This window comes from Phodopus roborovskii, unplaced genomic scaffold (assembly GCF_943737965.1).
Source record: "Phodopus roborovskii unplaced genomic scaffold, PHOROB, whole genome shotgun sequence".
Classification (NCBI taxonomy): domain Eukaryota; kingdom Metazoa; phylum Chordata; class Mammalia; order Rodentia; family Cricetidae; genus Phodopus; species Phodopus roborovskii.
Window position 1 is genome coordinate 5355177 of NW_026126636.1, and position 20838 is coordinate 5376014.

Sequence of the window (20838 nt, forward strand, 5' to 3'; positions counted from 1 at the left end):
TAGGAAGGCCAGACAATTGCATGGTTTAGGGTAGAGTGGGACAAAAGAGCTTGTGAGTCCCCAAGGTGTGTGCCCACCTAATGTGCAATTGCTCACTCTGTCCTTCAAAGTGAGAGGCCAGAGCCCACCATTGTACAGGAAGCCAGGAGAAACAATGGGTGTCTTGACTTTTGAATCTAGGGACTGTTGGTCTTCTCTTGTCTATTTTCCTTTAATACCAAGCACTCCATTGCAGGAGGGATTCCCGGTGGTATTCCCCATTACTTTGGGGACCAGAGGGAGGCTCTCTATAGCCCAGATAGATAGGGCAAAGTGTTGGTAACATGGAAGAAAAGAAGTCACCCAGGGTTGTCTAAGGCACAGAAGGTTCATCCCCATCAAGAAGGGGGAACCATGGTGCACATGTGTACCACACTTTCCATCCCAACACACAGGAGGCAGATGGTAAGGGAAAGCCATTGAGTTGGAAGCGTGCTTGGTTTCTATAATGAGATCCATACAGGGTTATAAAAGGGGGACCCTAACTCAATTTAAATAAGAAAGTAAGAGAATGAATGAATGAATGAATGGCTGAAGGAACTGGGAAGGAAAATGGAGAACCATTGTACAGCAAGCTCTAGAGTGGTACATTTCCTGAAGTCACTGACCATTGAAAGAAATATGATTGGTCCTGGAGTTCCATATGGTCAGGAAACCCCAGAGGATCCGTGAAGCTTCTGTTAGTTTTCCAGGGTCAAACCAAATCATCACAGAATATATCTTCTCATTAAAAAACACATTCTGTTCTAGGTCAGGGTTCCATAGGGTGGAGTTGCAGACAGATTGAGGCTACATGGTGGGGTCTGCTTAATGTATAGAGTTAAAAAGAGAGGACCTGTGCAGGTCCCAGGTGGATATAATTTAAGCCCCCATCTTTCATTACCAGTGGGAACCTGGGTTAGTGATAAGGTAGGTGGACACAGGATTCCGTCCCTATTGAACTGAGGAATGAGAGAGCAGGAGGACCTTGTGGGTTTTCTTGATTAAGATTGTTTAGTCTGACTCAGGAGGAGGCATTCATTCTCCAGCCAAGCTGATGATGGGAGGAGTGTGAGGCTTGGTGAAGAGCTAGTGTGCACATCTGTCCTTTGAGCCTGAACTTGAGATCCTGTGCAGCAGATGATGGCCGTGACTGGGTACTAACAATCACCTACTTCTATACAGGTATTCAAAAATGGCAGAAGGAAACAACAAAGAGGAGGTCATCCCCATCCACAGCGTTCACTGCCACCAGGGACAGGGACGGATGAGTGTCAGCCATGAGCCCATCACCATATCTGATTCCTCTGATGAGGAAGGGATTCCAGTGCTGGTTACCCCAGCTACTGAGCAGCATGAAGAAGACAAACCTCAGACATCCCGATCCAATCTCATCAAACCAAGTGTTCAGAAGCAAGATCTGAACCGATTGGGAGATGACAGGCCTAGAAAGTCTAGAACAGACAATGCAGAAGACACCAAAAGCTATTTTCCCGTTTCTAACAACTCACTGTTTGGTTTTGGGGCACAGGAGGAACCTCAGGATGAGTATGGTGATTCTCTGGACCTTGAGAGTGACGAAAAAGAATTCAAACCTGGGCCAAGCAGTCAGCACACAGCAAACACCACTGTCAACCACAACGTGGAGCAGAAAAGCATTAGACAGGAGACTGAGCCTTTGGAAGCTCAGTCCCCACCCTCTGAAGACTCAGGGACAGGTCTCTCATCAAACCCTGGAGAGCCAGCTACTTCAGTAGCTGACCGGGTGATGGAGGAAGGGCCCTGGCTTGAGCATCCATCCTTCCTGGCTCAGCATCCACAGCCTCAGGAGAAAACAAAACAGGCTGTGCCCCAGGAGCAGCATTCTGAAGCAGAAATGGGCCCTGTCATCTTGAGCCATGATTTTCCAGAGCTTGCTTTTCCAAGTCCAGAGACCCAGCAGGAGGGGATTCCAGGCCCTGCTTCCCCTCAGCTGGCCCTTCCTCTGGAAGAAGTTGAGGAACATGGGCCATCTTCCTCCCTGCCAGGATCTAAGAAGGCCAATTTGGAAACCATGTGGGGACAAGGAGCTGTGGCAATAGATCAAGAACTGGTTACACTGTTAGTGAAAGAAACAGAAGCAAGATTTCCAGATGTGGCAGATGGATATGTCAAAGAGCTTATTCATTTGAAGAACTACTATGATTTGAATGTACTTTGTAATTTTCTTCTGGAAAACCCAGATTATCCAAAGAGAGAAGACCGGACCATTCTCCACCCCAGCAGCAGTCTGCTTGCCAGCCAGAATGATGTGGAGTTGACTAACATAGACTTTTTTGACTATTCCAAACTGACTCCACTTGACAAGCAATGCTTCCTCCAAGCTGGTGAACTCTTGATGGCTGAATTCAAGATGCTCAACAGCAAAGACATCAAGTGGGCCCTACACGAGTTCAAAGGACACTATGCGATCACCCGGAAGGCCTTTTCTGATGCTTTTAAAAAATGGCAGGAGCTGTCACCTGAAGCCAGTGGAGAACAGACAAAGGGGAAAGAAATGAACCAGGATTCTTTCATAGATTTCAAATTTGAACAAGGTGAAATAAAAATAGAAAAGAGGATGTTCCTTTTGGAAAAGAAGCATCTACAGTTTAGACACTGTAGATCCTATGAGCTGAGCGACCTCCTTCCAGCTGTGCGGCTTGAGCGGGAATTCTATGAGCAGAAAATCAAAGAGATGGCAGAGCATGAAGACTATTTGCTAGCCCTGAAGATGAATGGAGAACAATATGAACAGGACGGACAGCTGATTGAGTGTGGGTGCTGCTATGGGGAGTTTCCATTTGAGGAGCTGACACACTGTTCTGATGCTCACCTGTTCTGCAAGGAATGCCTCATCAGATATGCCCAAGAGGCGGTGTTCGGGTCTGGAAAGACAGATCTAAGCTGCATGGAAGGCAGCTGCACAAGTTCCTTCCCCACCAGCGAACTGGAGAGGGTGATTCCCCAGGCCGTTCTGTACAAATACTATGAACGCAGAGCTGAAGAAGAAGTCGCTGCAGCCTGTGGTGAGGAGCTTGTCCGCTGCCCCTCGTGCAGCTACCCTGCTCTGCTGGACGCTGATGTGGAGAGGTTCAGCTGCCCCAATCCTCGCTGCAGCAAGGAGACCTGTAGGAAGTGTCAGGGACTCTGGAAAGAGCACACTGGCCTCACGTGTGAAGAGCTGGCTGAAAAGGATGAGGTCAAGTACCGGACATCTATAGAGGAAAAAATGACTGCTGCTCGCGTTCGAAAATGCCCCCAGTGTGGGACCGGCCTCATCAAATCCGAAGGCTGCAACCGTATGTCTTGCCGCTGCGGTGCCCAGATGTGCTACCTCTGTCGCCTTCCTATCGATGGCTATGAACATTTCTGTCACCATCCTCGCTTTCCTGGATGCCCTTGCCAGCAGTGTTTCAGGTGCTCCCTGTGGACCGACCCCACTGAAGATGATGAAAAGCTGATTGAGGAAATCCAAAAGAAGGCGGAAGAGGACCAGAAAAGGAAGCATGCAAGGAACACACGCAAACGCATTGGGCCCCCACTAGAGAAGCCAGCTGAGAAAGTGCGGCATGACAAAGCTCAGTTTGTACCTTTACGCTTTTTACGTTTGCCGGACTGGTTCCACTTCTTCCCATTCAACTTACCACCTATCCCAGAAATCCTTCCACCACCAATATTCAACAGGCGTCCCAACCACAACTTTGACTAGTTACTTCGGGACCGGAGGCTCACCCTGCCCATGCCATTTGGCCCGGAGCCATGGCATCTCCTCTGACCCCCAAAGCCCTTGTCCAGAGTCTGCAGGAGGACCCAGGCTCTCCTGACGTATGTGCAGCTTTGATTGTCTCTTGAGGGTCCTCCTCCTCTTTCTTTGCAAGCGCCACTGATCCTCCAGGTCTGACAGGCTTTGGGTGCTGACTGACTGTCACGGGCCAGTGTGAGGACAGCTCTTTGGTTGTTCCTTCTTAGCCACGGGTGCAATGCCTCAGACCAGGAAGTGCAGGCCCTTAAGTCATTTGCCACATTCCTTTAGCAGACAATTGTACTCAACAGAAGTGGCCCAGCATCCCCAGGCCAGGCCTCTCTCCTCTCCCGTTGTGGGCCAAGGCCTGCTCAGGTTCAAGGGGCTCTGAGACTCCTATGTCACACAAGTTCTATATGTTGTCAATGTAGTTGCTCCTGGTCACAAAGTTTGACCTGAAGTTAATTGTGGATTTCTCCAGTTTGTCCGTATCCTTGAAAAGTCAGGTTGATAGTATTTCCTCAGGCTGGCAACTGCTGAGAGCCAATTATCCTTCTTATATTGACAGAAGACAAGGGTTTATTTTTTTTTTTTTTCAAAATTGTCACTTATTCCTGGTCTGCTCCTTTTCTGAGGGAGACCACACTTGTCACCAACCTGGGATGAGCTGCATCTCTAAGGGCACAGGTAGCCTCATGGGGCTGCTGCAGCTGTCACAGCAGCCCTCCTGCCTGCTTACCTGTCCCCTCAGGAGTTAGCAATGCAAGCAGGCAGAGGCTGAGGCCACAGCTCCATCCAGGATGACAATAGCTGCCTCCCTGAAAGTCAGAATGTCCCCTCAGTGCTCACACTGCCTGTGTCCTCTCCTGCCCACACCTGGTCTCTGTCCCTGTAGCCTGCTTGTGGAGAAGGCCCTGCCCCAGATGGTCTCTCAGAAGTCTGTTTCAACTATTGTGGAAAAGACTGTACCCATGTAACTTGAATTTCTTATAAATAAGTGTTTGTGAATGCTAAATAAAAGATTATTTAGTCTAACACGTCTGAGAAGTTCTGGTTGAATCCCTGGTTGGCCTCAAAGTCACTCAGTAGCCCAGACTGTCCTTGAAATTCAGTTTCCTTAGCACAGTATCCAAGCAGCCGGGATTGCAGGTCTGTGCCCCTGGTCTGGCTCTCATGTGCCCTCTGCTACTAGCAGGCTGTGGATATTCTCCTGTGAACACCTAGAGTCTCATGGAGCAATTTTGTCTGTTATTCCTGGATGTTTTCCTTTTTGGACAGGGTCTCCTGTGTCTCAGGGAGGGTTTGGAGCTACTATGTCATTAGCGTAGGCTGGCTTTCCCCTTCTCGTCCTTTCTGCACCCTGGAGCAATTAGGCCTGTTGACCCACATCGAGTGTTGAAGCAATAAGTGGTCCTAACTTCTGGAGCCATGTAACAAATGTAGGCCTTTAAATGTAAGGCTACAATCTTGGACAACGTATCCAGCTCCAGTTTCATCTAAAGTTTAGCAGTAAGGGGGCTGGGCCAATATTCTCAGTTTCAATTTTACACACATCCCTGTATTAAAGATTGTGGGGTCCTGGTTAGCCACACTTTAATGCTGGAACTCAGGAGGGTAAGGCACGGAAATCTCTTTGCAATTAAGGACTGTCTGGTCAACCCAATGAATTCCAGATTAGCCTAGGCTAATGGAGAAATCCTGCATCAACTACAAAGCAAAGAAAACAATTATGATGGAATCAGGAGGAACTCAGGGGTGTGATGAGATCTGAAGAGCAAGAAAGGGTGGGCGTGGGTAATGGATTTGAGGATCTGTGTCGAGGAAGAGCCAGAGAGTCTGTGGAGACTTTTGGGTTTGAGAACATAGTTAAGCACTGGTCCCTGGAGTAGTGGGCAAACAGAGGAATCTGAGCAAGGTGAAACAACCTGTTCCCTGGTGAGGACATGCCTCAAGGAAGTGTGTGTATGATAGGTTGTGTGTGCTGTCTTGAGGTGGGGAAGAGGGAGCTAAGGAGTAACAGGCTTGGTAACACTGGAGACTGATGATGTTTGGCGATTGAAGTTCACCCTATGCCCAGCTGATGGCACAAGGTCCTGTGAAAATGCAGGAGGTGTTTGCAGGGTTACTGTGTAGATGTGAGCACTGAGAAGCAGATGAGGGCAAAGCGTGGGCCATGGGAAGGTCAGTGCTGATGAGACCCCAGGGTACTGTCCACCTGCCATGCTTTTGTGCAATGTTCTGCACCACCGAGAAGGATGTCTACCAAGCGGGCAGCAGATGACAGGGACCTAAGAGTGGAGGAACCAGGGACTGTGGGGCTTCTCAGGTCTATTTCTGTTTTTATTCCCAGCTTCCAAGTCTACAAATATCCTACAATGGAACCAAATCCCCACGTGATCCCAGGATCTCATGTTCTCCAGGCCTTCCCTATTCCACCTGGGAGGAATAGACTGGAGGTCCCGTTGTACTTCCAAGTAACCAATCCTCTACCTCTGCAATGAACCCAGTCACCCAAGGTTCTGCAGGTACCTAGGATCCACCCTATCCACAAGGTCTCCTACCTTCTCATGTCCCTCCACATTCACAAGTGTCTTTAAATGATCCAAGGAGGCAGCGGAAGCCCAGAGTCTTCACTCAGGAACAAAAGCTGCTCCTGTAAGAACATTTTGATAGGTGGGTGTACCTGAAGAAGGGGGAGTGCATGGCACTGGCTCAAAGATTTGCCATGCATGAGCACCATATCAAGGTATGGCGTCTCCAGTGTCTCCTGTTCCTCCTATCAGATTGAGTTAGCTCCATCGGCCATGTGCACACATCCCTGACTCCTGCACTTATTGCTCCCCTCAAGTATTGTGTCTATGCAGCACAGTAACCTCGCATGGAATAGAGATGAACGTATCTACGGATGGATGCTCATGCTCTTACTTCCCTAATGCAGAATGGTGGTGCCACAGGGAGGGATAATGGTGCCCTGATGTGTCTTAGTAGCCTCTACATAAGGACTTCCATTCAAGCATCCTCCATGTATTAGAACCTTCCACATTCTCTTGGTTTCAGGTCCAGCACACCATGCCTTCATCTTACTTATATCCCTTCATCTGAAGAAGGACATGCCTATGAAAGTACAAGAAGCATACCGAATGTCGAGCGTTATCGCCTTGCCTGCAAGAACAAAGCTCAACAACAGGATTCTTCTGCAGCTATGTTTATTGCATGGCTCCTTACAGCAAGTTGAGGGAAGACCCCGAGGAGGAAAAAGGGCTCTGCTTATATATGCTCAGAGGAGTCGTTTCCGTTACTGACAGGTGCAGCCCACAATGGTCATAAAGGTCACCCCATGACGTGGATCGCGCATCTGCACCTTGCTGGCTTCTGGACAGGAAACCGGCGCCATCTTCGGGAATGGCACCGGTGGCTCTCTACATCTCCCCCTTTTTTGTTTTATAAACGTAACAGGCAAGGCTAGTGGTCTGATCTCCAGTAATGAGATGGACATTGTAATGACCCTGAATCCTGGTAGTCAGCCAAGTCAGTGCCATACCCGTCCGGCATCTTTTCCCTGGAGGAGGGGCCTTGGACACCAACCCATATGCAACCAGACTTGCCCTTCTCGGAGCTGCTCATGGCCAGAGTCAACACGGAGTGCAGTGCTAAGCCAAACAACCTGAGCATGAAGAATTTATTACAGTAGGCTAAACTAAAGAAGCACCTGTCTGCGTGCAATGGGAAAAAAACCCGCAGAGCATTAGGGCTGTTTCTGGTAAAAAAAAAAAAAAAAAATGGATACCCTAACCTGGTGCAATGTCATAGAAGACTCAGGGTGCAAGGGCTGTCCTATTGGACAATTAATGTCCATTTTTAAACATGCTTAGCCACACTGTGGGAGAGGAGCCTATCTCTATAGCAGCTAGGGCTTGAGCGATAACTTTGTCACGTGTCCGTTGAGCATGTAGCTTACACACCAACCAGAGCAGGAGCACCACCCCACCACATAACAGCAGGCCAAACCCCATTACACCTGCCCACTCCTTAAAGTGGGGAAAAGCGGTGGAGATCCAGGAGAACGATCCTTCTGATAGAGAGGCGTCCACACAGGTGGAATTCACATGGACGATGGCCATTCGGAGTTGGTCCACCAGGCTATCAAATTCTCCTGTCCATTCACCTAAAAGATACTGAAAAAGTTGTTTAGAAAGATTTGCAGCTCTTGTATAATTTTCATATTGTACACTGGTGACACATAAACTGGAATATTTCCATTGACAGCCCAGTTGGGCTAGCTACCAGAGTGTGTCAATTTCTTCCTGCACCAAATCAATTCTCTGACTATCATCAATCCTCCTTTTAATCGTGAATCAATGGAGGCCTGTGATTGGCTAAGATCATGCCATATGGCTTTTCATTCCAAATATTGCCCCATAGTGAGGCATGCTTTTGACTTTTGATATGGCACAGAGGTCACACATAGCCCCGTCATCTTCCATTCCCATCCTATTTGTGCTGCCCCAAAATGTCAATCTGTTCCTGAACTAGATCAATTCATTGATTTAGGACCATAATACCACCTTTTAATTAAGCAGTGGCTACTTTTACTGACAGGTTATTTAAGGCAGCTGTAGTCAACAGTGGAATGCATGGCAATGGCAGCCTTTGTGGCTCCTACAGCTCCAGCTGTAATGGCAACCACGATAGCAGCAGTGATTCCAAAATCTCCTGTCTAAAGAGGGTTATGATGCTCAGCTCTCTACCGGAATGGGAACGTACCTGGGCATTCTGGTCACAAGGGCCAAAGGAAATTTTCCTCCATCCCAACATAAAGAATAGAAGCATACTTGAGGTGTACAATATAGCATTCTCTCACTAGAGCTTGCAAAGGTGCTATTGCTAATCACAAACACAAAAGGATTAGAGGCTCCACGTTGAGCTGGGTTTTGATTACAATAAGGAGCCCACCTGGGTTGCTGGGGAATAGTGGAGTTACCCCTCTCCCGGGCTCTAGAACATCAACCTCTAATCCAGGTGGCATTACTCTTCAAAATGGTTTCACCATGTGGCGATTAAGAGCTTTCACCTGCGCTATTGCAAAAGCAGCAGTTATTTCAGGGGGTCTGGCTTGCTCAAACCACATTAGTCTGGAAGGAATCCACAGTTTTTTATTTTCTGTGGAAACAAAAATAGAAATCCTTTTCCCCAGTAACTTGTCCTTGAACTTAAATTTTGGAGTCAAAGCATTTTTAAAATATATAAATTGAATTAATCCAGCAACATTTCCTTTAACAGTTGTTTCCTCAGCAGTTGAACAATACAAAGACAATATAATACCATACAGTGTCCAGATTTTCTCCATCTGTGGCTTTTTTATTCTGTTTCTTTTCTATTTTATTTTTTTTATTTTTATTTATTTATTTATTTATTTTTTTATTTATTTTTTGCTCAGTCTCTCAGGGCTCTTTCACTTTCTCTTTGCTAGCCTTTTTCTTTTTGCGAGCACCCAACTTTTTGTCACATTCTGCTTCTGACATGCTTTCCTGATAGCCTGTCTATCAGAACTTACCTTATTTTGTTACCTTTGTGCCACAGTTCTGAATCCTCTTCAGCTGACTGAAGGGTCCCCCTTGTGCTGCTGATGTCAGGTTCCCGGGTTTCAGCGCCACTTGTGGAGCGCTATCACCTTGCCTGCAAGAACGACGCTCAACAACAGGATTCTTCTGCAGCTATGTTTATTGCATGGCTCATTACAGCAAGTTGAGGGAAGACCCCCGAGGAGGAAAAAGGGCTCTGCTTATATATGCTCAGAGGAGTCATGTCCGTTACTGACAGGTGCAGCCCGCAACGGTCGTAATAGTCACCCCATGACGTGGATCGAGCATCAGCGCCTTGCTGGCTTATGGACAGGAAACCGGCGCCATCTTTGGGAACGGCACTGGTGTAACTCTACAACCAAACACCAAATAGACTGGACCAAAAAAAAAAAAAAAAAAAAAAAACAAGTCCCCTGGCCACATAATCAAAACATCTAACATACAGAATAAAGAAAGAATATTAAGAGCAGCAAAGGGAAAAATCCAGGTATCATATAATGCAGATCTAACATAATTACTCCTGTTTTCTCTGAGAACTCTGAAAGCCTGAAGGTCCTGGATAATTATGCTACTTATGCTACACTGAGAGTTCATCCAGTACAAACTACTATAACCAGCAAAGCTCTCAAACACTATACGTGTAGAAAACAAGATATCCCATGACAAAAGCACATTTTCACAATACATATCCACAAATCCAGCCCTATAGAAAGTTCTGGAAGGAAAACTCCAACCCAAAGAAGTTAACTTCACTGAAAAAGACATAGGCAATAGATATTCCTACTTTACCAGAACCCAAAAGAAAAATCAAGGCAAATATACTCACAATAACACCAACAACAACAAATCCAAAACAAATAAGTATTAATAATGGTCCTTACTTTCGCTCAACATTAATGGTCTTAACTCGCCTATGAAAAGACACAGACTAGCAGAATGGATATGAAGACAGAACCCACCCTTCTGCTGCATACAAGAAACACATCTAAGCTCCAAAGACAGACATTTCCTCAGGGTAAAGGGTTGGAAAAAGATCTTCCAATCCAATGGACCCAAGAAGCAAGCAGGTGTAGCTATCCTAACATCTAACAAGTTAGACTTTAAACTAAAATCAATCAAAGGAGATGAAGAAGGTCATTTCATATTTATCACAGGAGAAATCCATCAGTACAAAGTCTCAATTCTGAGCATCTATGCACCAAATACAAAGGCACCCATATTTATAAAAGAAAAGCTACAAAAATGCAAAACTCACATAAAACCTCACACACTCATAGTGTGAGACTTCAACACACCACTCTCACCACTAGACAGGACCACCAGACAGAAACTTAACAAAGAAACAAAAGAACTAACAGAAATTATGTCCCAATTGGGTTTAACAGACATATATAGGACATTCCATCCAAACACAAAAGAATATACCTTCTTCTCTGCTCCACATGAAACCTTCTCTAAAATCAACCACATACTTGGCAACATAGTAAACCTCAACAAATAAAAAAAAAAAAAAAAAAAAAAAAAAAAAAAAAAAAAAAGGAATATTGCCGGGAGCAGTCTGTCCTTGTGCCAAGATAGAGTAAAGCCATTTTTATGGGCACCCACAAATTCCCCCTTCTGAATATAATTTAAAAATACTTGTGCTTCCTTGCTAACACATCCCCCATGGAGGGATAATTGCCTTAACCTAGAGACAGGAGAGAAGCCCTAGCCCCTACTTCACATGACCTGTCAGACCTACATGACCCCAACTGGATGGCATTCCCCTACATATGGAATTGGGGTGGGGGGATGGGAGGGGAGGGTGGTTAGGGTTCATGTGAGAGGGCAGAGAGGGTAAAAGGGAGGGATGGAGGGAGAGGGAACTGGGATCGACATGTAAAATAATAAATTAAATAAAAAACATGCTTTGACTCCAAAATTTAAGTTCAACGACAAGTTACTGGAGAAAAGGATTTCTATTTTTGTTTCCATAGAAAATGAAAAGCTGTGGATTCCTTCCAGACTAATGTGGTTTGATCACGCCAGGCCACCTGAAACAGAGTACGACGTGATCCTACATTCAAAACAGCTGGACAAAGCAGCCTTACAGACTATAGCCAGGATTTCTACATCTTCTTAGAATCCCCTATGACAGCGCCCCTTAACAGCAGGAAGTAGTTTGGAAAGAACAACGCCCAAATTCCCAAATATTGTCTATAAATGTTTGTTTTCATTTCAATGGACTTGGATATATATATATATATATATATATATATATATATATATATATATATATAAAACACTTGTGCTTCTTCTACAGCATCTTCTGCAAGAAGAGAGGATGAATCAGGATAAAATGGCCTTTAAAAATGGTCGGAGATGTCTTGAGTGGCTTTTGTTATATCTAAATCTAAATCTGCCTATTCAGTTTCATTGTATCTAATGGTTCATAAGCATCATCTCTAATTCTTAACAGAATGGGCTGACTTTTTCATCCTTTTGCAGGAGATGCTGTAGCCAAAAAAGTTTATGCATTATCGAGCTTGCTTGTGAACCCTCGATGAAAAGTTGGCTCAGGCGTATGGCATCAAGCTATGTGCTATCCCCTGATGTTGTTTAATACAGAGGCCGGTAGTCAGAGATGGATAAAGTCTTTTTACCTCCAAGCAACCTAAGACAGGACATACATGAAGGAATATGTGTTCCCATGACAGGTAAAGCTGGAAGGTTGAAGAAGACTACCTAAGACAAACACAGCCATCTGTCCTAAAGCAGAAGCACGGGTATTTTTAAAATTATAGTAAGAAGGGGGAATTTGTGGATACACATAAAGATGGCTGCACTCCATCCTGGCACAAGTACAGAGAGTTCAAAGCTGTCTTCAGCAAGTCTTAAGATCTAAAGCTCAAAGGTGTGGCTGCAGTAGGATGTTTGTCTGTCTTAGTCTAAATAACAACAGACCTGAATCTGAGGTGTGGCTACGCCCGACCTCAAGGCTAGGGAAGGAGAAGTTGAAGCTGAGGTGTAGCTACTGCTGACATCAAGGCTAGGGAACAAGAAGGTTGGAGCTAAGGTGTGGTTACTGAACCCTTAGAATAAGGGAGGAAGAAAACCCTATTTGTTCCATATATATGATACTGTGTTCCCCTTTTTGGTTAAGGTATATAAGACTGGTCAACAATAAACAGGTGGCATTTCAGTATTGACAGATCTGCCCTCCTGATTTCATTCTGTGTCTCTGTCTTTATTATCTATAGCTAGCCTGTCCCTCATCCACACTCCCCCCCATTCAGGTACAGACTTGGGGCCGCTTGGCTGGCTCCGTTTGCAGTCCCACAAAGACCGTTGCGGACAACACTCCAGGTTGGTTCAGCATGCTTTTATTTTCTTGGAAGTAGAGAAATTACAGTCACGACTTGAAGGCCAACCTTGACTACACAGCAGCTCCAAAGACTGCCTGGGTTACAGGAGACCCTGCCTGAAAAGGGGGAAAACATCAAGAAACAATAGACACAATCTCAACTTGACTATCCAGGTGTTCAAATGAGAAGAACAATCATACACTCTTAATGTAATTTAAGAGCCTGACATGGGGACCCAGACCTGTCATCCAAGCAGGACTGCAGGTGTAAGGACAGACTGGGCACAGAGTGTCTCTGAGTACAACCAGGGATATGACACCAGACATTTTCATCTGAAAGAAGAAGAATGGAGACAGGAGACTTCTGTGAATAAGACACCTCTTTCCATGTTTACTAAGAACTGTCTCTCATTCAATCACAGTCTCAGGGGGACAAAGCGAAGAAGCCAGGAAACATCAGAGGATTCAGTTCTGTGAGGAAGTCATGGCTAGATTCAAACAGAAGCAAACGTCTGGTCTGTGTGGAGACGGACACTCGGGCCTCAAGCTTGCTCTCATGAGTGCACCAGAACCCTGGAGCCGCATCCAGTCCTGGAAGACTCTTTCAACTTTTAAAGTGACATTTTATCCCAGGGAGGGTCGTGGAGTCACAAATGGGGAAGGTCAGAATGCAGATTTGCCCAGTCAACCCTTTTGGGAAAGTCAGCAAAGTAATTACTGGTATTTCAAAAATATTTTATACCGTATTTTTTAATCCCCTTTACACAGGGTATCTTTTAATCCTAAGATTCAAAAGGCAGATTCTTTTATTTTCATCTACCCTTGTCTTCATGACACTGCCCAGGACAGCTGAAGCTACACAGAAAAACATGTCCCTATGCTTAAATGTGTACTGATGTATGTAAACATTTATATTCTTTCCACTCCCCCAGCTCTTCCCCATGTGGTGGTCATCCAACCTCAGTTTTTTTTTTCTTTTTCGTGGAAATAGGTAAGTAGGTAACTAAATTAATACCTGCCACATATATACACACACAAAATAATATGGAGTCCATTTCAGCCAACACTTTATGACCTGAACATGGGGCCTACACTAGACTCTGATTGTTTTACTCAGTTGTAACTGACTGCCTTAAATGTCATCCTAGAGCCTTCATCCAGTAGCTGATGGAAGCAGAAGCAGAGATTCACAGCTAAGCACTGAACAGAACTCCTGGAATCCAGTTGGAGAGAGAGAGGGAGAGAGAGAGAGAGAGGGAGAGAGAGAGAGAACACTGGAGTGCAGAGCATGCTGGGGAAACCGCAGAAACAGCCGACAAGCACGTGGGAGTCATGTACCCCAGGGGAAACGATACAAGCCCAAACCAGGCCTCTGGATCTGGGTGCCAGTTTTGGGGCCTGGGCAGCCTATGGGGCTGTGGGACCAGTATTTGTCTCTAGTGCATGAATATGATTCGGGAGCCCATTCCCTATGAAAAGATACTCTCTCGGCCTACTTACACAGGGGCAGACTTGGTCCTAACCCAAATGATGTGACAGACTTTGTTGATCCCCCATGGGAGGCCTCACCCTCTCTGAGGAGTGAATGGGGTGTGGGAAGGTGGGTGGTGGGAGGAACGGGAGGATGGGAGGGAGAGGAAACAAGAATTGGGATGTAAACACAACTGTTTTTACACTGAAACCATCTGGCCCTGTATACATAACTCCTGAATCTTGTTAGATCAACATAGTTTAAAGCGAGATTCAGGGTTGGAGAGATGGCTCAGCCATTAAAGGCTAGGCTCACAACCATAAATAAAATTAGATTTAGCGACAACACAGATTGCTGAAAGACTACAAACGCATAGAAATTGAACAATGCTCAATTGTATCACTCCTGGGTCAAGGAAGAAATAAAGAAAAAAATTAAAGATTTCATAGAATTCAATGAAAATGAAGGCACAATATACCCAAACTCACGGGACATATTGTAAGCAGTGCTAAGAGGAAAGTACATAGCACTAAATGACCACATGAAGAAACTGGAGAGTAGTCAACTAGAAATTTAACAACACACCAGAAAGCTCTGGCACACAAAAAAAGTAAACTCACTCAGGAGGAGTAGATGTCATAAAACAATCAAACTGAGGGCTGAAATCAATAAAGTATAAACAAAGAAAACAATACAAGGAATGAATGAAATAAAGAGTTGGTTTTTTGATATATCAACAAGAAAGACCTACTTCTATCCAAACTACCCAAAAGGCAGAGAGAGAACATGCAAATTAACACAATCAAAAATGAAGAGAGGGACATAACTATAGACACCGAGGAAATCCAGGGAATCATCAGGTCTGTGTTCCACAAATTAGAAAATTAAAAAAAAATAGATGATTTTCTGAATAGATATCACCCACCAAAATTAAATCCAGAACATATAAGCAATTTAAATAGACCTGGAACCCTTGAAATAGAAGCAATCTTCAAAAGTCTCCCAACCAGAAACAAGCTCAGGGCCAGATTGCAGAATCAAACCAGTAATTCAATGAAGAGCTATTACCAGTACTCTCAAAATGTTCCATACAATAGAAGCAGATGTGGGTCCCTGCCAAACTCTTTTCATGAGTCTGCAACTATCTTGGTACTCAAGCCAGACAAAGACACAGCTAACAAAGAGAACTGGAGACCAATCTCCCTCCTAAATATTGATTCAAAAATACTCAGTAAAATGCTGGAAAATGGAACCTAAGAACATGTCAGAAAAAGTATTTGTCATAATTAACTAAGCTTCATCCCAGAGATGCAGGGAGGTGCAACTTACAAAAATCCATCGATGAGTTCTACCATATAAACCAACTGAAAAACAAAAACCACATAATCATCTCACTAGATGGTGAAAGAACCTTGAACAAAATCCAACACCCTTCATGACAAAGGTCTTGGAGGGATCAGGGATAACAGGAACATACCTACACATAATAAAGACAATATACAGCAAGTTAAACACCTACATCAAACTAAATGGAAAGAAACTTAATGTGATTCCTCTAAAATCAGAAACAAGATGAGGTTGTCCATTGTCTCCCTGTCTCTTCAATATGTACTTGAAGTTCTAGCTAGAGCAATAAGACAAGAAAAGGAGATACAAATTGGAAAGGAAGTAAATTTTTCACTATTTGCTTTTAATTTAATTACAAACTTACTATTAAAAAACAAAACAAAACAAACAAACAAACAAAAAAAAACATGGCCCCCCCAGAATGAAACCACCTAGCTTCAGGCTTATAGGGCTCACACAGAGTGACTGACAATGAACCTAACAGAATTGAGTAAGTCAGGACCCGGAGAGACAGCTTAGCAGTTAGGAGCCCTGGATGCTCTTCTAAAGGACCTAAGTTTAATTCCAAGCACTCACACGGCTCACAGCTGCCTTTAACTCCAGTTCCAGGGGATCTTGTATATTCACCCAGACACAAATGCAGGCAAAACACCAATGCACATGAAAAATTAAAAAGTAACAGAGTAAGTCCTCTGAATATGTGTTATGGTGAGGTGGGGAGAAGGGACCAGGGGGAGAGGAGGGAGATGAACCTGAAGTGAGCATGCATATGAGAGAGGAATTAAAAAAGAAAAAAAAAATCACCATGGAGTTTTCTTTCTCTTTGCTTTCACGTTCTTTCATTTTTGTTTTGATTTCTCTGTTAATGAACACACTATGTAGCCCAGGTTGGCCTTGAACTGACTGAGATCTCCCTGCTTCGGCCTCCCTGACTGTTGGGTTAGAGGTGTGTGCTATTGCTGATTGCCTCAGGGTTTTCTTTTCCCAACTAAATTGCGTCAAAGTTTGCTGTGTGGGAAATAATTGTATAGTGTTTTCTTCTGTAGCCCAGGCTGTACCCCAGCTTCTAGCAATGTTTACAGCTTCCTGAATGCTGAGATTCCAGACTGTGTTAAATGCCTGTGTTACTGAAAACTTCATAACTAACTTTTCACTAGTTATCACTTTTCATTAAATAAAGTGGTCTTTGAGCAAAATTTGAAGTGTATCTTACTACTTTGCATTGCAAGACATCAACACTTTAAAAATACAGGGGGTAGGCTGGATGGGGTTGGGACACACCTTTAATCCCAGACCTGGGAAGGCACAGGAAGGTGGATCTATATGAGTCCAGGGCCCAACTAATCTACAGAGTGAGTGCCAGGACAGGCTCCAAGCTAAACAGAGAAACCCTGCCATGAAAACAAACAAACAAACAACAACAAGAATTCTGAATTTTGAAGTCTGAATCTCAAAGATTGCATTCTGTGGGGCAGGAGAGAAGGCTCAGTGAGTCAGCAAAAGTCTTGCTTTGCCACTGAAGGGCAGGACAGTTTGTAGCTCCCATAGACTGGCTCACAACAATTTATTTGGAACCCCAGTCCCTGTGTATCTGAGTCCATGATCTGCTCTCCTGGGGCCTTAAGCATGCCCATGTTGTACATACATGTGTACTGGTAAAAACAAAATACAAAAGCTTATGTACACAACAAAAGAACAGTTGTCTTGTTGACCTTGAAGCTTGTAATTTGGTTCCTAGCATCTTCATCAGGAATGCCACAAATGTCTGTATGTTTAAGGTCAGTGAATCTGAAAGCCTTTTCTGTGCTGTGGACCTCCACACACATGAGGCAGACACACAAAAACACAGACAGAAAGGGAAATGAACCAGTGATAAAAAGTGACTAGAGCAGGGTGTGGTAGCTCATGTTTTTAATGCCAGGATTTGTGCTTGAGCAACCTACTCTGCAAGTCAGCCTGGTCTTCAATCCCAAGGTCAGACTGAAAAGATTTAAACCACACCATTAATCCCAGTATTTGGGGGGGCAGAGGCAAGAGGATCTGTGAGTTTGAGGATAACTTGGTTTAGAAAGGGAGTTCTGGTATAGCCAGGGCTAGGTAAAGACATTCTGTCTCAAATCTTTCCCTCTATCTCCCTTTCTCCATCTGTCTTTCTTTCTTTGAGATCGTGGTCAAGCTATGGAGTTCTTGTTGGCCTGGTACTCAGAAATCTCTCTGTCCTCTCTCTCTCTCTCTCTCTCTCTCTCTCTCTCTCTCTCTCTCTCTCTCTCTCTCTCTCTCTCTCTCTCTCTCCCTCCTGAGTGTGAGTGCTGGGGAATGCTGTGCTTGGAATGTTTTGGCCACTTATTCCTGGTTGACCTCATTGTCACTCTGTAGCCAGCCGGCCCTCAAACTTGCAAATCTCCTGCCTCAGCTTCCCAAATACCTAGAGTTACAGGCCTATGTCTCCAGCATTTTCTCTTATGCAGCCTCTGATAGCATTAAGAGTGTTTGGTTATTTCTGTTTCTTGAAAATGTAAGAATGCGGGAAGTTTTATCTGTTAATTTGTGGGGCTTTGTTCTTGTTATATTTTTGTGTTTGTTTGTTTTTCATTTTGAGGCATGGTCTTCTGTAGCATGAGCAGGCTTTGGAGCTTCTTTGTAATCAAGCCTGGCCTATGAGTCCTGATCTGCTTTCTGCCACAGACCAGGCAAATGGTCTTGTTGCACTAAGTAGACCCTTTTCATGGGCCTTTTTTTTTTTTCTGTATAATGGCCCTCCCTCTTTTAGGGCTTATTTTGCCCAGTAGGCTAGCCCAAACTCACAGAGATCCATCCACCTGCCTCTCCCTCCAAGGTGCTAGGATTTAAGGCATGGGCCACCAAGCATGATTTGAATACCTTCTTAAATGTTTCAAAGTTACATTAATTCACGGGAAATCTCCTAAAATGGGCATCATTGGGAACAATTCCTTCTTAGTGCCTGGAGGCCATATTTGTTTGAAGAGGATGTGAAAAGGATTCCTTTGTGTTTGAGGTCCCTACAAAAGCAGCACTGAGTGTATCTGCTCAGAGATGAAAGCCTCCTCACATGTACCAAGCCCCATAGGGTGACGCTATAGAGTGGGCGGGGCCATTGAGTGGGAGGGTCTGCTGGAGTGAGGGAACAGTGAGGAGGAGCTGGGAGGGGCCTGGAAGGAAAGGATATTTAAGGCCAGGTCCTTGGAGTGGATTTCAAACCTCAGCAGTGATCTGGTGAAGACAGGAGAGCCCGCTGACAGCCTGGGTAAGTCGGCCTGTAAGGCTTCTGGGTAGATGGTGGTGGGGGCAGCTGTACCAGTTTGTTCTCCCAACAGCAATGAATGAGTGATCCTTTCCCCACACCATCACCAGCCTGAATTCTTGTTTCTATTTTTTTCAGCGTTTCTGAGTAAGTTAAAAATCTCAAAGTAATTGTAATTTACATTATTTGATGGTTGTAGATGATGAAGGAGTTTTTACTAGTTTGCTTTTAGAGGTCAGGTTACCCTACATAGTCCTGGGTGTCCAGGAGTTCACATAAGAAGGCAAGGTCAAATTTCTCTTAGTATGTATGTATGTATGTATGTATGTATGTATGTATGTATGTATTTATTCTGAGACTGGTTTTGGTAGCTCTCCTGGAACTAGCTCTTTTAGACCAGGCTGGCCTGGAACTCACAGAGATCCAACTGCCTCTGCATCCCAAGTGCTGGCACTAGTGGCATTCACCACCACTGCCTGGCTTCTTAGTATGCATTTTCAAACTAACCTGTCAATCAGTAAAATGATATAAAGCATGATGAATTCCTGGAGGGTCTGGTGTGCCACTCTTTTAATTCCAGTACTTAGGAATCTGAAGCAAGTTAATCTCTGTGAGTTGTGAGGCCAGCCTTGTCAATATACATAGTTCTAGAGAACAAGAATGATGGAATTATCTGGACAGTGGTGCTGCCCAACCTTAAAGCCCTGTATTGGGGAAGCAAAGGCAGGAGATCTCCCTGAGATTGAGGCCAGCCTGCTCTACAGAATGAGTGCCAGGACAGAAACTCCTGTGTTGAAAAGGTAAAAATGGTAATAATAACAATAATTATAATAAAACCAAAGAGATTAGGCCTTTACAAGGTGGGAAAGAAACCTGAGTTGCACCAAAGTGTGTGTCAGGATAAAGGTTTTTTGGTTTTCTGGTTGGGAGAAGACAAAGGATGGGAGGAGTTCCCAGTCCACATTCTTAGTAGAAGTCAAATAGACAATGGGTCCAGGAAAAGTGCAGCAACCTAGTTGTCTTCAGGTGAGTTGGGGCCCTAAATGAAGTGTGGATGGGGAGTGTGAGGAGAGGGTCTCTTGGTGGAAGAAAGAGGCCATAGGGGAGGAAGATGCTTGGGCAGAACTCTGGGCCTGCTATGTCTGTTTAGAGCATGCGGTCTACTCTAGGCCTTCTACATAGGGGTTGGGTCAAGTGTAATCTCAGGACTTTTTTTTTTTACAAATGTATCCTTTCAATATGAGTAGGAAGGCCAGACAATTGCATGGTTTAGGGTAGAGTGGGACAAAAGAGCTTGTGAGTCCCCAAGGTGTGTGCCCACCTAATGTGCAATTGCTCACTCTGTCCTTCAAAGCGAGAGGCCAGAGCCCACCATTGTACAGGAAGCCAGGAGAAACGATGGATGTCTTGACTTTTGAATCTAGGGACTGTTGGTCTTCTCTTGTCTATTTTCCTTTAATACCAAGCACTCCATTGCAGGAGGGATTCCCGGTGGTATTCCCCATTACTTTGGGGACCAGAGGGAGGCTCTCTATAGCCCAGATAGATAGGGCAGAGTGTTGGTAACATGGAAGAAAAGAAGTCACCCAGGGTTGTCTAAGGCACAGAAGGTTCATCCCCATCAAGAAGGGGGAACCATGGTGCACATGTGTACCACACTTTCCATCCCAACACACAGGAAAAGTCACTGAGGGGTAAGCATGCCTGGTTTCTATAGTGAGATCCATACTGAGCGATATAGAGGGACCCTGTCTCTGTTTAAAATAAGAAAGAAAGAGAATGAATGAATGAATATGGGTTGAAGGGACTGGGAAGAAAAGAGGAGAACCTCTGTCCAGCAAGCTCGGTACAGGTGCATTTCTTGAGAAGTTATTGACCCCTGAAAGACAAATATGTTTGGTTCTGGAAGTTTATGTGGTCAGAAGACCCAAGAAGATCCTTCAGGTCTGTGTTAGTTTTCAGCCTTTACCCAAATTATTACTGAGCATACCTTCTCAATAAACACATTCGGTACTGGGTCAGATTTCCATGAGGGTGGTGGACTGTAGACTG

The 20838-nt window shown here is 44.7% G+C and overlaps 1 protein-coding gene across 1 annotated transcript; it reads left to right on the forward strand.

Annotated features, from left to right (window-relative positions):
• Positions 1-1213: 1213 nt before the first annotated feature.
• On the forward strand, positions 1214-3748 carry LOC127238912 (E3 ubiquitin-protein ligase RNF216-like). Its single transcript, XM_051207685.1, has 2 exons — positions 1214-1423; positions 1550-3748. The coding sequence occupies exons 1-2, from the start codon at positions 1214-1216 to the stop codon at positions 3746-3748; spliced, it is 2409 nt and encodes an 802-aa protein (XP_051063642.1).
• The last annotated feature ends 17090 nt before the right edge of the window (positions 3749-20838 follow it).